The sequence below is a fragment of the Serinus canaria genome, chromosome 7, assembly GCF_022539315.1.
Source record: "Serinus canaria isolate serCan28SL12 chromosome 7, serCan2020, whole genome shotgun sequence".
Classification (NCBI taxonomy): Eukaryota; Metazoa; Chordata; class Aves; order Passeriformes; family Fringillidae; genus Serinus; species Serinus canaria.
The window spans coordinates 1915584-1930152 of record NC_066321.1 but is presented as its reverse complement, the minus strand read 5'-3'; the positions used below and the strand labels follow the sequence as shown (position 1 = coordinate 1930152).

The 14569-nt window shown below is 42.9% G+C and overlaps 1 protein-coding gene across 1 annotated transcript in view; it reads left to right on the top strand.

Moving 5' to 3' along the window:
- The window catches only part of KIF5C (kinesin family member 5C), a 76818-nt gene that overhangs the window by 35222 nt on the left and 27027 nt on the right, over positions 1–14569 (top strand). Inside the window, exons 5-11 of the mRNA XM_050976647.1 lie at positions 1590–1638; positions 3511–3566; positions 4849–4936; positions 6663–6787; positions 8355–8459; positions 9915–10063; positions 13221–13369. Of these exons, the coding sequence (XP_050832604.1) occupies positions 1590–1638; positions 3511–3566; positions 4849–4936; positions 6663–6787; positions 8355–8459; positions 9915–10063; positions 13221–13369 (721 nt within the window). The remainder of the gene's footprint in view (positions 1–1589; positions 1639–3510; positions 3567–4848; positions 4937–6662; positions 6788–8354; positions 8460–9914; positions 10064–13220; positions 13370–14569) is intronic.

Sequence of the window (14569 nt, the reverse complement as noted above, 5' to 3'; positions counted from 1 at the left end):
TGGTCGTGTATTGGGAACCTTCCCAGCAGTGAGGTACAGACAGAAAAAAGATTCCAAATTGGAACTGAAAATATTCCAAACCCATGAAATACCTGCAGAGACCTTGGACTGTAAAATTTGGGTACCAAGAGAGCCCAGGCTGGAGGGAATTCCTGGCCTGTCCCTTGGAAATCCCACAATTTTCCCAAAGATTTCCCAGCAGAGCTGATGAATTTCTCCCAGAAAATCTGCCTGAGCTGTCAGGGAGAGAAATGTTCTGTCAGCAGCAGCCTGGGCTTGGCCAAACTGTCCCTGAACTAAATATTATTATTATTATTATTATTATTATTATATTATTATTATTATTATTATTAGTATTATTATGATTATTATTATGATTAGTATTATTATTATAAAAAATATAATAATAATTATTATCATTATCATTATCATTATTATTATTATATTTCTTCTTCTTCTTTCTTCTTCTTCTTTCTTCTTCTCGTCTTCTCTCTACTTCTTCTTCTTCTTCTTCTTCTTCTTCTTATTATTATTATTATTATTATTAATAATAATAATAATAATAATAATAATAATTGCAGAATTGAGGCTCTGAAAATTAATGGCATTTTTTCCCTCTCTGGCAGGGATTTAGGTCCCCTCTAACAGGGACCACGTTTAGGATTTGGTCTCTCCTCTGCAGGAGTGTGGATTTTGCAATGTGAAATATTAAGTCTGGCCTAACTGGGCTGTTGGAATCAGCTGGTCCAGGGGAAGGCTTTACAAAAATTCAGGATATATTTGTATTTGGTGGCAGTTTCATGTGGGAAGTTCCCCTCAGCTGTGTGAGAAGCCCAGACATTGTTTGTCAGATGACAGAAAATGAGACTTTAGGAAATAGCAGGGGTTGATTGAGCCTGGAATGCAGCCATGGGGTGTCCAGCCCAAGAATCTGGATAACCCTTCATTAGGGAAGGGTCAGGCCCTACTCCTCTCACATATTTCTGTTTCCTTCCATGAGTCAAATCCCCTTTTATTAAGAAACTCATTCATTCAATCATTCTCCTCTCCTTTTTTTTTTTTGTATTTTTTTTTCTTTTTCGAGGACAATTGTCTCTCTTTGTTGCAGCCAAGCTCATTTTCATTTTCTCCTCTGGGTTTGGTTCGAGGCAGAAGCACCTCGTGTGCCTCATTTAAAAGTTTAATTTAATGTACAGTGCTGGGGCTCCTGGGAAGGGAATGCTGAAGGTGCTCTCTGTTTTTTGGGAGGGGTAAAAAATCAATGTACAATTTTTACAACCCACAGACATGGCAGGAGCTGGATTGCTTTGATATTTAATGTCAATTGTGCCCATGTTACAAAAAAAAAAGAAGATAAGGTTTGCCTGCAGGGTTTTTTGTGTGCTTTTCCATTGATAAATGGAGGAAGATCAATGGCTTTGTAAACCATTCAAGGTACAAATGTGTTCCCATGAAAGATGGAATTCAAACCGTGTGGGAGGTGGGGTTTTATTTTTAGTTTGCTGCTTTGACAGGGATGGAAACACAGAGGCAGCAAGACACGAAATCAGCAAGGTTTAAACCTGTGATGTTTGTGATTATTTAATTAGGTTTCCTACTTTGAGATCTATTTGGACAAAATAAGGGACCTGCTTGATGGTAAGTTCTGTGTTTTATTGCCTTGGAGCTTGGCACCCAAGCCTGGGGGGGAGCAGTGCCTTGGTTTGGGAGGGGATGAAATGGAAGCTGGAGAATTTGGCACTTTGAGGCAGCTGATGCTGCACACCTGCCTGTGCAGAGCACCAGCTCTCTGTGAATCACAGCTCTGAGCACCTCACAGCCTGCCAGCCAGCCCTGGGGCTGCTCTTCAGGGTAAAAATCCCAATTTCACAGGGGTTGGGAATGGTCCCTTGCTCCTGGCAGGGAGCGTGGTGGGGAGCAGCTGCTTCTCCCACAGCTCGTGCAGGCTGGGGGCAATGAAAGTGAGTTTTGTTCATCAGGGTGAGCACAGAAAGGGCTGAGAATGTGGAGATGGGTGTAAATAGAGGAATGGCTGCAAAGGCAGAAAGGGCTGCAAGTGAAATATGTGTAAATATAAAAATATGTGTAAATATAGAAATATGTGTAAACAGAGGAATGGCTGCAAAGGCAGAAAGGGCTGCAAGTGAAATATGTGTTAATAGAGAAATATATGTAAATATAGAAATGGCTGTATAGGCAGAAAGGGCTGCAAGTGAAATATGTGTAAATAGAGAAATATGTCAATGTAGAAATATATGTAAATATAGAAATATGTGTAAATCTAGAAATGGCTGTATAGGTAGAAATGGCTGTAAATGAAATTTGTGTCAATATAGAAATATTTGTAAATATAGAAATATGTGTAAATCTAGAAATGGCTGTATAGGTAGAAAGGGCTGCAAGTGAAATATGTGTAAATATAGAAATATATGTAAATATAGAAATATGTGTAAATAGAGAAATGGCTATATAGGTAGAAAGGGCTGTAAGTGAAATATGTGTAAATAGAGAAATATGTCAATGTAGAAATAGATGTAAATATAGAAATATGTGTAATCTAAATATAGAAATATGTGTAATCTATTAGAAATATGTAAATCTAGAAATGGCTGCAAAGGCAGAAAGGGCTGCAAGTGAAATATGTGTAAATATAGAAATATATGTAAATATAGAAATATGTGTAAATAGAGGAATGGCTGCAAAGGCAGAAAGGGCTGCAAGTGAAATATATGTAAATATACAAATATGTCATATAGAAATATATGTAAATATAGAAAAATGTGTAAATCTAGAAATGGCTGCAAAGGCCGAAAGGGCTGTAAGTGAAATATGTGTAAATATAGAAATATGTCAATGTAGAAATATATGTAAATATAGGAGTATGTAAGTATAGAAATGGCTGTATAGGTAGAAATGGCTGTAAATTAAATATGTGTAAATATAGAAGTATGTCAATGTAGAAATATGTCAGTATAGAAATATGTGTAAATCTAGAAATGGCTGTAAAGGTAGAAATGGCTGCAAAGGTAGAAATGGCTGTAAAGGTAGAAATGGCTGTAAGCATAGAAACATGTGTAAAGGTAGAAATTTCTGCAAAGGTAGAAATTTTTGTCCATGCAGAAATGTCTGCAAGTGTAGCTCTGAGCTGCTCTGGATTCCAGGCTGCTCTCCTGTCTCCTCTGCTTTGCCAAAGCCCAGCTCAGCCTGGGTTTATTTCATTCACCCCAGCAACAACCAAAAGATTTTGTGCCCCAAAGTGAAATTTAAATGAGCAGGTGCAAGACTGAGAGAGCAGGAAACAATTCCTGTGTGTTGGAAATATTGGAGGTTGATAAGGAGTGGGGAATTTGTATGGATGGTTTTGAATGGAGATCTCAAATACAAATTTCCAACCCCCAAAATGTGTCTGTCATGCCTGGAGCTGACCCTTTTTAATTTATTTATTTATTTGTTTATTTATTTATTTATTGCCTCTGGAATATCCCTGATGATCTCCACGTCTCTCTCCAGTGTCAAAGACAAACCTTGCTGTACATGAAGATAAAAACAGAGTCCCCTATGTTAAGGTAAAAGAATAATTTAGCCCTCAGCTTTTCATCCTTTCCCACAAATGCATTTATTTACACATTTCCATTTGCATCCAGGGTGATTTGCTGGAACAATTCAACTCCTGTTTGACGCCTTGAATGTTCAAGTTGTGTTGGTTCCTGGGTTTGAACAAGTTCCCTGAAATATTAATGGGCTTGGATCATGTTTGTTTTATTCCCCTGACTTTGAACATTGCCAATTTGTTAAATTTTAAGTATTCAGGTTCCCCTTTCATGTCAGAAATGAAAGAGAACAACTTGAGGCATTTTGTTCTCTAATATTTTGCTGCATGGGTGCTGTAATCTCTCAATAACTCAGATTGGTTGGGTTAGGGATTTGGTTTAGGACTTGCTGGGCCCTCACTTGAATGCAAAATGCTTGGCATGAACATATGTGAGCCCAAATAATACAGATATAAAATATTTTTCTGTGTATTCTCAGCTGGAGGAGTGGACAGAAATCTATCAAATCATTTATTCAGTAATGTTGCATTGAGAGAGAAAATAATTTATTCAGTAATATTGCATTGAGAGAGAAGGACTTTGCACTTTGTGTGGCAGTTTGAGGGAGAAAGATTAACTTGGGGCTGATTAATTACATTAATTTGGGTATGAGATCTAACCCAAATTAGGAATGTATGCTGTTATTGAAAACTTCCATGGAATACCATGGGATACCATGGGATACCATGGAATAACCTGAAATAACCTGGAATGCCATGGAATAATCTGGAATGCCATGGAATATCATGGAATAATATGGAATACAATGGGATACCATGGAATAACCTGGAATACCATGGAATAACCTGAAATAACCTAGACTAACCTGGAATGCCATGGAATAACCTGGAATGCCTAGGAATAACCTGGAATGCCATGGAATTCCATGGAATAACCTGAAATAACCTAGAATAACCTGGAATGCCGTGGAATGGCATGGAATACAATGGAATAACCTGGAATACCATGGGATACCATGGGATACCATGGGATACCATGGAATAACCTGGGATACCATGGGATACCATGGGATACCATGGAATAACCTGGAATACCATGGGATACCATGTTTTCAGTGGACAATTTCCTGCTGCGTGTCTGGATTACACCAAATCTTCAATCCTGGGGGACAGAATTGGCTCCCAGGTTCCCCTGGCAGTCACCCCGAGGCTGGGTGGGGCCCGGGGGGTGCTGGGGGCTGCTAATGACCCTTAGTGCTCATTAGTGCCTAACGAGCTGTGCCCCCCTCTGTCCCCAGGGCTGCACTGAGCGCTTCGTGTCCAGCCCCGAGGAGGTTCTGGATGTCATCGACGAGGGCAAGGCCAACAGGCACGTGGCTGTGACAAGTGAGTGTCCCCAGGTCCCCGAGCTCCTCCCCAGGGGCTGCCAGGGGGTTGGGATCCTCCTTGGAGCTCTGGACTCACCTCTGAATGTTGGGGCTTGGGGATTTGGTTTGTTTCTGTCAAGGGTGGGATTACAGGGAATGGAGATGGTGGTTTGTGTTTAGGCTCAGATGTTTAATTTTTAATTGATTTTAAATATATTAATTAATTAATGATAGCACTGAGATATCTGTGAATGACAGCACTGAGATATCTGTGAATGATAGCACTGAGATATCTATGATAGCACTGAGATATCTGTGAATGACAGCACTGAGATATCTATGATAGCACTGAGATATCTGTGAATGATAGCACTGAGATATCTGTGAATGATAGCACTGAGATATCTATGATAGCACTGAGATATCTGTGAATGATAGCACTGAGATATCTGTGAATGACAGCACTGAGAGATATCTGTGAATGACAGCACTGAGATATCTATGATAGCACTGAGATATCTGTGAATGATAGCACTGAGATATCTATGATAGCACTGAGATATCTGTGAATGACAGCACTGAGATATCTGTGAATGATAGCACTGAGATATCTGTAAATGATAGCACTGAGATATCTATGATAGCACTGAGATATCTGTGAATGATAGCACTGAGATATCTGTGAATGACAGCACTGAGATATCTGTGAATGATAGCACTGAGAGATCTGTGAATGATAGCACTGAGAGATCTGTGAATGATAGCACTGAGATATCTGTGAATGATAGCACTGAGATATCTATGATAGCACTGAGATACCTGTGAATGATAGCACTGAGATATCTATGATAGCACTGAGATATCTGTGAATGATAGCACTGAGATATCTGTGAATGATAGCACTGAGATACCTGTGAATGATAGCACTGAGATATCTGTGAATGACAGCACTGAGATATCTGTGAATGATAGCACTGAGAGATCTGTGAATGATAGCACTGAGATATCTGTGAATGATAGCACTGAACTGTCTATAAATGATATTTTTATATATTTATATTTTAGATATATTTATATATTATAAATATTTATATGTACATACTGACCTGCGTTCTGCCCCTGCCCTGGGCACTGCTGAGGGCATACCTGGGGTGCTGTGCCCAGTTCTGGTCCCTCAGTCTGGGAAGGACCTTGGGACACTGAGCACATCCAGAGGGGACAACGAGGCTGGAGAGGGGCTGGGAACACAAACTCTGAGAGGGAGCCCTGGGGGAGCTGGGGGTGCTCAGCCTGGAGAAAAGGAGACTCAGGGGTGCCCCCATCACTCTGACAGCTCCTGGAAGGTGCCTGTGCTCAGCTGGGCTGGGCTCTTTCTGCAAGCACTGACACAACCAGAGCTCACAGCCTCCAGCTGTGCCAAGGGAAATGCAGGTTGGATAGCAGGGAAAAGTGATAAAGTTCTGGAATGTTCTGCCCAGGGAGGTGGTGCAGTCCCCATCCCTGGGGGTGTTTAACAGAGCCTGGAGGTGGCACTGGGTGCCAGGGTTTGGCTGAGCTGCTGGGGCTGGGCTGGACTCCATGATCCTGAAGGTCTCTCCCAGCCTGGTCATTCTGTGAATCCTGGGAATTCTGTGAGTTACACCAAGAGCTCCCAGCTCCTCTGGGATTTGGGAATTCAGGTGGGATGGAATCCCCTGCCAGGTTTGAGAGGCACTTTGAGCAGAAGCTGTGCCCTGTGGTTTCAGATATGAACGAGCACAGCTCGAGGAGCCACAGCATCTTCCTCATCAACATCAAGCAGGAGAACGTGGAAACGGAGAAGAAGCTCAGTGGGAAGCTTTACCTGGTGGACTTGGCTGGCAGTGAGAAGGTAAATTCCCCTTTTTCCTCCACAGGGAGGATGGGAGGGTGTCTCACACAGCTCTCACCTCAGATTATCATTAAAAAGACTATTTTAATTTTTATTTTTGAATGTGGGATGGAGAAAAGGAGTAGATCAGAATTATTGGCATGAAAGACAACCCTCCCAAAATCTGAATTTGTAGTGGATTGATTTGAACCAGTGCATTTTGATATGCCTTCATGTTTGCATCTGTGCAGCTGAAAAAAGGAATGTAATTTAATAAAATTTATATATAATGATATAAAATTTATGCATTTTAATATAGAAATAATTTAAAATATAATTTAAAAAATAAATTTATCAAATTAGACATATTTTAACTTGCTTATATTGTCATGTCTTGTTTCCAGTTTTTTTTGTAATTATTTCACATATTAAATGAATGAAATGCCAGCAGTTAATGCAGTTTTCAAGTCTGCTCAAAGCTCCCTGAATCTTGATTGTGGTGACTATTTCTGCTTTCCCATGTAGAAAAATAAACCCCAGAAAATGACTTTTATTTATTTACCAGAAGAGGAAGGGTTTGGAACAGTGCTGCAATGCAAAAATGTTTCCAAGTTCTCATTCTGATTTCCTCTGGAGTGTTTAAAATCAGCTTTATTGGGATTTGAGGTTGCTCATTGGGGTGGGTTAATTGATAACCACGGGTGCAATGCAGAAGTGATTAGTCAGAGTAATTAATCATGTTAATGAGTGCATAGATTTGGTAAATCAAAAGCTCTTTAGGATGTTTGCAAAATGAGGGCCTGGGCAGGCACTCCTGTCCTCTGGAAAATCAACTTTTGTGGTTTGTTTTGTACAGAAAACCTCAAGTATGGATTTCTTGGGTTGGTTGTCTTCTTAAAAGACACAACTGCTCTTCCTTCATGTCATGGGGAATTTTTAGGTGCAAGTAGAGATAGTTTTAATGTAGAAAAAAAATCTGTGGATTTATCCTGTATTTGGATACTTTAGAAAATCCTAATTTTGTTTTATTTGTGTAGTAGCAGAAAGGAAAAATACCAGCAAGTTAGGACTGTGTAAAATAAAATTTAGCAGTTCTAGAACACAATACATTTGTCTTGGTGTGAAAATTGGGTTATTTTCCACCACATCTTCTCTTTGGCCATCAAAAGGAGGCAGTGGCCATGAAGAAAATCTATGATTTTTGATATTTTTTGGTCCATGCAAGCATGAAAAGGCAAGATGCTCATTTTGGGGCCACTGGGGTGGTGCTCCCTGTCTGTGTGGACAGCTCGGCCTTGGGAGTGGCTCCCAAACATCCTCAGATGAGCACAGACTTCTCCCTGAATTAAAATAAAATTACAGCTTGCTCTTGGAGTGGGAGAAAAGTGGAATTATTCCAGGCTCACACCACCAAAAAAGTTATAAAAATTGATATAAAAATGGGATGTAAAAAGTTGGTGTGAAATTCTCCCAGCCCAGGCTGAGCTAAGCCGGGTTTTGCCCCTCCAGGAGCATCTTTAGGCTCAGCTTTGCAGGGCTGGAGCTTTGTGCTGGAGCAGAGCCTGACTCTTTCCTGCTCTCTTTGCAGGTCAGCAAAACTGGAGCAGAGGGGGCAGTTCTGGATGAAGCTAAAAATATCAATAAGTCTTTGTCTGCTCTGGGCAATGTGATCTCGGCCTTGGCAGAGGGAACTGTAAGTAATCCTGGCTGGGGTGAGGAGGGGCTTTATTCACCTGCTTCTTTGCCATCCACTCAGGAAAAAGGAAAGGAGTAAAAGGAGATTTCAGCTCTGAAGGGAGAAAATACTGGCTGTTGGTAAAATACTAACACACAAAATATTGTCACAAACCAGCGGCACTTTGGCTGTTCTGCCCGAGATGAGGAATTAATTCCCAGTGATGGCACTGGAGAATTAATTCCTCATCCCAAAGAATCCCAAATCTGGGCACAATCACAACAAATTGTGGCTCCTGCCAGCACAGACTCAGCTCCTGTCTCGGTTTGGAAAGCCAGGGGGCTGCTAAGGAAGGCAGGAGCCTCCCCTGAAATGGAGAATGGGAACCCTCCCCACCCCTCTGAATTGCTGTGAATTTTAAATTAGGGGCTCTTGGGCAAAAAATATGGGAGAGGGAATAACAGTTCTTTAATAGGGAAGGAAATAAAAGGATAAAATAAACAATGCAGTGAACCAAACCAACACTGACAGAGTCAGAGCACAGCCTGACACCTGTGGGTCAGGGGGCTGGCAGCAGTGCCATTGGAATTGTGGCTCAGCCCTCCTGCAGTGCCAGGGCTGGTTCTGCTGGAGCAGGGATCCTGGAGCAGTCCCATTCCCATTGGAATTGTGGCTCAGCCCTCCTGCAGTGCCAGGGTGGCTCTGCTGGAGCAGGGATCCTGGAGCAGTCCCATTCCCACTGGAATTGTGGCTCAGCCCTCCTGCAGTGCCAGGGCTGGTTCTGCTGGAGCAGGGATCCTGGAGCAGTCCCATTCCCATTGGAATTGTGGCTCAGCCCTCCTGCAGTGCCAGGGTGGCTCTGCTGGAGCAGGGATCCTGGAGCAGTCCCATTCCCATTGGAATTGTGGCTCAGCCCTCCTGCAGTGCCAGGGCTGGTTCTGCTGGGCAGGGATCCTGGAGCAGTCCCATTGGAATTGTGGCTCAGCCCTCCTGCAGTGCCAGGGCTGGTTCTGCTGGAGCAGGGATCCTGGAGCAGTCCCATTCCCATTGGAATTGTGGCTCAGCCCTCCTGCAGTGCCAGGGTGGTTCTGCTGGAGCAGGGATCCTGGAGAAGGGTTCACTCTTCCTCTGAAGGTCCAGGGGCAGAGGCAGCTGCTGCTCCTCTGGGAAATCCAGTGCAGAAGCCGTGCTGGTGTTCCAGAATCCCCAGATTCTATCCAGGTAGGAATGCCTGGCTCCTCCCCCTGGGCTCCCATCTCCCAATGGATGCTGCAGCTCTTATCAGCCATGCAGGGACATTCCATGGCTGTTATCAGCAGGGGTCCCCTCCCGAGGGAGGAGTGGGTGTGGCAGAGATCAGAGAACTGTCCCCTGAGCAGCAGACGGTGACAGAATGCATCTTGCCCTGCAGTCTGGGACAGCTCCTCTCTGGTTAAAAGAGTTGTTCTTGTGCTTTGCTTGTGTTTGGATTAGAAAACCCACGTTCCCTACCGAGACAGCAAGATGACCAGGATCCTGCAGGATTCCCTGGGGGGGAACTGCAGGACCACCATCGTCATCTGCTGCTCCCCCTCCGTCTTCAACGAGGCCGAGACCAAGTCCACGCTGATGTTTGGCCAGAGGTGAGTCCCGTGGGAGCAGCCTGGATGCACCTTCCTCCCTTGGAATCCAGAGCTTTGTTTGGTAAAAAAATCTGGAGAGCTTCAGAGAGCTGGCTCTTTATTCCCAGTGATTCCAGGAAAATCCTCCAGGAAAATCGGGGTTAATGCTGGAGCAGCTGCTCTGCCTGGGAGCACAGTGGGGAAGGGTTGGGCAATGCATGGAGGGATGTTTAGAAGGGATTTTTCAATTCCTTCCCGGTTGATTTTCCTGCAGAAAAATTAAGATGTTATCTGAATTCCTTGAAATTTTATGGGAAAGATAAAATCACAGTTTGCTGTGGAAAAATTCAGTTTTGCTTTATTGGAGACTTCAGAAAATCCAAATTTTGTTTTATTTGTGTAGTAGCAGAAAGGAAAAATACCACTTAGGGCTGTGCAAAATGAAATTTAGCAGCTCTAGAACACAAGACATTTGTCTTGCTGTGAAAATGGGTTGTTTTCCACCACATCTCATTCTTGGCTTGCTAAGAGAGATAAAGGCACTGGGCAGTTTTCTGTGGAAAAATTCAGTTTTGCTTTATCTAACAGTGCTGTTGATGGTTTTAAGAGTTGTCTTCTCCTTGACTTCCACCTCAGGGATCATTGCTATGGCTGCAAAAAATATCTCCAAAAATTAGGAAAATTCAGGAGTGTGGGCTCTGTAATATTGACAGCTTTGAGCGTTTGCCATGGATCTGATGTTTGGAGGGTCTGGACAATTCAGGAACAAAAAATGTGGAAGGATCCAGAAAGACAACTCCTCTTCCTTGAGTGTTTATTGACAAGAGTGATGTGAAATGCGTTGGGAAGGTTTGCAGAAATAGGTCAGGCTCGTTATGTAATTACTGCTTTTGTGGTAATTGAGGAGAACTGGGATCCTTTGGAAAATTACTTGTTTGGTTTGGTTTGTGTAGCAGCAGAAAGGAAAATTACTGGCAAGTTAGGAGTGTTTAGAGAGAGTGAACGGTTTGAGGATGCAGCAGCTTTGTCTTTGTTTAAATTGGGTTGGTTTCCACCTCGTGGAGCTTCTGGACTGCAAAAAGAGGCAGTGGCCATGGGCAGAATCAGGTTTGAGAGGTTCTTTGTAGGTTTTTCCCCCATTGTGAGCTGAACATGGGTTTTAGCTGCTGAAGATCCAAATTCCTACTGATCAGGTCGTGTGTGGAGCAGAACCAAGCGTCCTGAGATGCAGGAATGAAATCAAGGGCAGGAACAACTCTGAACTCCAGCTTCCAAGTTCAGTTTCAGTGCACATTCCCCCAGCTTCATTCCTCTTCCAGTAATGAGTAAAATTTGCCTGTTTTGGGGGGCAAGGCAGTTTTCTGACTGACTCTGCACATCCTGGCTAAATATTCCTCAGTTTCCTGGGAGGAGGAACATTTTGGGGGTGATCCTCACTGAGGACCAGGGTGGCAGTGCAAGAACTGGGAAAACAGGGAGATATTTGTGAGGCACTCCTCATGGACAGCAGCTGAATTTCCAGGGATTCTGAGGAAGGAGATAATTTGTCTTTCCCTGGGAGGACTGGTGCTCTGTGCAGAGCAGCCCATGGATTATCCATGCACAACGTTCTCTGGCAGGATTTTGGGTGGGAATGGTGGGAATGGGGGTTCTTTTCCAGGCTCTTGGGTTGTTGTGTCTCATTTTCCTGATGTGACACAGCTGAGGAGCTCAGTGGCATTAAAGGGAAGGTCCATGACTCATGGCTGGTTTTTCCTGGGGAAAAAAAAAGAATTATGTCGCCATTAAAATAAATGTCAGGAGTGAAATCCATCTTCAGAGGAGCTCTTGTACCAATCAGACTACAAGTGCTCCTTTGATAGTAGTGAATCAGCTTTTTCCCTTTCTACTCCATCTTTTCTGGTGTTTTTATCTCATTTTTAATTGTGGTTGGCAGTAAGGGCTTCATCCATCATCAGGAGACTCTTCCTGGTGTGCTGGGTTTTGTTATCCCTGGTACAGTTAAATGAGTGCAAACTTGAGCTGTGCTTTTAGCAAAGTAATCCCTGACCATTAGGACATTATTTTAAAAGCACAAGATTATTTTAAAAAATACTTAGCAGGTAATAAAAGTCCTGCTTGCCACAGAGTGCAAATCACTGGAGCTTTATAAACTGCTGAGGGTTTGTTGTTGTCCTTTCCCTTATCTGCTTTATCCAACAACACTGGAGGCATTGGAAGGGACTCACTGTCTGAGCAGTGAAGGACAAAGATCTGAGGCTTTCCTAACTCACAGTGATTGGTTGGGATTCCCTTTTCCATGTGGATTTGCAGGAGTAGGTGCTGGGCATTGTTTTCTGCTGGCTTTGCATTCCCTGGCACAATTGGTTGGGTTGGCTTGGAGCTGAGCACTTTCAGAATAAAAAAGTGGTGGTAGGAGGTCAGGTAGGAGGCTTGAAATCTGGGATATTTTTGCCTAGGGAGGCAGGAACTTCCTTTTCCTCTTTCCTCTTTCCTCTTTCCTCTTTCCTCTCTCCTCTCCCCTCTCTCCTTTCCTCTCTCCTTTCCTTTCCTCTCTCCTTTCCTTTCCTCTCTCCTTTCCTTTCCTCTCTCCTTTCCTTTCCTCTCTCCTTTCTTCTCTCCTTCCCCACCCTGGACACTTCCAGGGATGAGGAATCCACAATTTCCCCGTTCATTTCCCCCTGTATGATGGAACCATTCCCAATCCACAATTTCCCCGTTCATTTCCCTCTGTATGATGGAACCATTCCCAATCCACAATTTCCCATTCATTTCCCTCTGTATGATGGAACCATTCCCAATCCACAATTTCCCATTCATTTCCCTCTGTATGATGGAACTCCATCCACATTCCCGTTCATGTATGATGAACCATTCCCATCCACAATTTCCCGTTCATTCCCTCTGTATGATGGAACCATTCCCATCCACAATTTCCCCGTTCATTTCCCTCTGTATGATGGAACCATTCCCAATCCACAATTTCCCCGTTCATTTCCCTCTGTATGATGGAACCATTCCCAATCCACAATTTCCCCGTTCATTTCCCTCTGTATGATGGAACATTCCCAATCCACAATTTCCCCATTCATTTCCCTCTGTATGATGGAACATTCCCAATCCCCACGGTGACCTGGGATCAAAACCCCAAAGCAGCTGCCCTGGGATGTGTTTGCAGGGCCAAGACCATCAAGAACACGGTGTCTGTGAACCTGGAGCTGACAGCAGAGGAGTGGAAGAAGAAGTATGAGAAGGAGAAGGACAAAAACAAGAGTTTAAAGAATGTTATCCAGCACCTGGAGCTGGAGCTGAACAGGTGGAGGAATGGTAGGTGCCAGAATTTGGGAGCTGGGCGTGTCTGCGTTGAATTCTTGGCCTAAATCACAATTTTTATTAATTGTGTCTGGCCACTCAATCTAAATCCACATTATAACTCACAGTTCACGATAATCATGGAAGGTGAAGAAGCAAACCAGCAGCCATTTGTGGGAAAATCCAGTGAAAATGCCAAAATTGGTGATTTCAGGGTGGGGAACACAGGAGGCAGCACTAATGTGAATATTGTTAATGATAGGAATAAAAAAAGGGAAAATGTCATTATATTTGGGTTTTTTTTTTAAACACCTCTGCTCCTCAGGCATGAGAATCATTGTGCCTTAAGGTAATTGGACCTTGGGATTGGGGGTTTTTTATAATTGAATTTCACATTAGAATAATTAGTCCTTTAGTACAATGACAGGGGGTGGCATCTGCTTAGAAAAATCACCATTTGTCTGTTCCTGTGGCTTCTAAATGAAATTTCTTTGTTGAGATCAGCCAGTTTTCTGATTCCAAACGTGGGGAATTGCTGTTCAGGACAGGTTGTAACATCAGCTGTAGGATGGTACAGGAGGCAGAATTGGGTACACACAAATGAAAGAATTTTTATTGAAAACCAAATTTTTAAAACGTAATTTAGTCTGGAGCACTGGCAGACAATTTTAGCAAACCAGCCTTAGCTTGAATTGTTTATTTCACATTTTAAAAATCAACCAACAATAAAAAAAAAAAAAAACCCAATCCAAAGAATATTTTTTTTTACAAAAGCCTGGATGGATTTTTTTATTTGTAAATATCCTCCTCCCCTCCCTGAGTGCTGCTGTTACCCAGCAATGCATTCAAAAGATTATTGATTTCTTGTCTGACCTTGTGCACTGCCATCCCCTGGAAGGATGGAGGCTTTCTACAAAGGGAGCTGTCCCAGCCATCCCATCTTGGATAATATTCCACCAGCACAGCTTCCTCCAGGAATTGAGGATTTATTCTACTAAAGAAAAGGAGGGCAGGGAATGGCTGAGCTGAGCATTCCAGCTTCCAGCTGCCCAATTTTCCTGTGTTTTACAGACAGGAGGTTCTCATCCAATGAGTGAGAAATTACACATTCCTTTTGGGAATGTTTAATCCCAAAATGTTCATCCTGGTGGATTCTCCACAGCCCAAGGAACATTTTTTTGTGCACATTTTTTGTTTCTGACCGAACCAACCTTT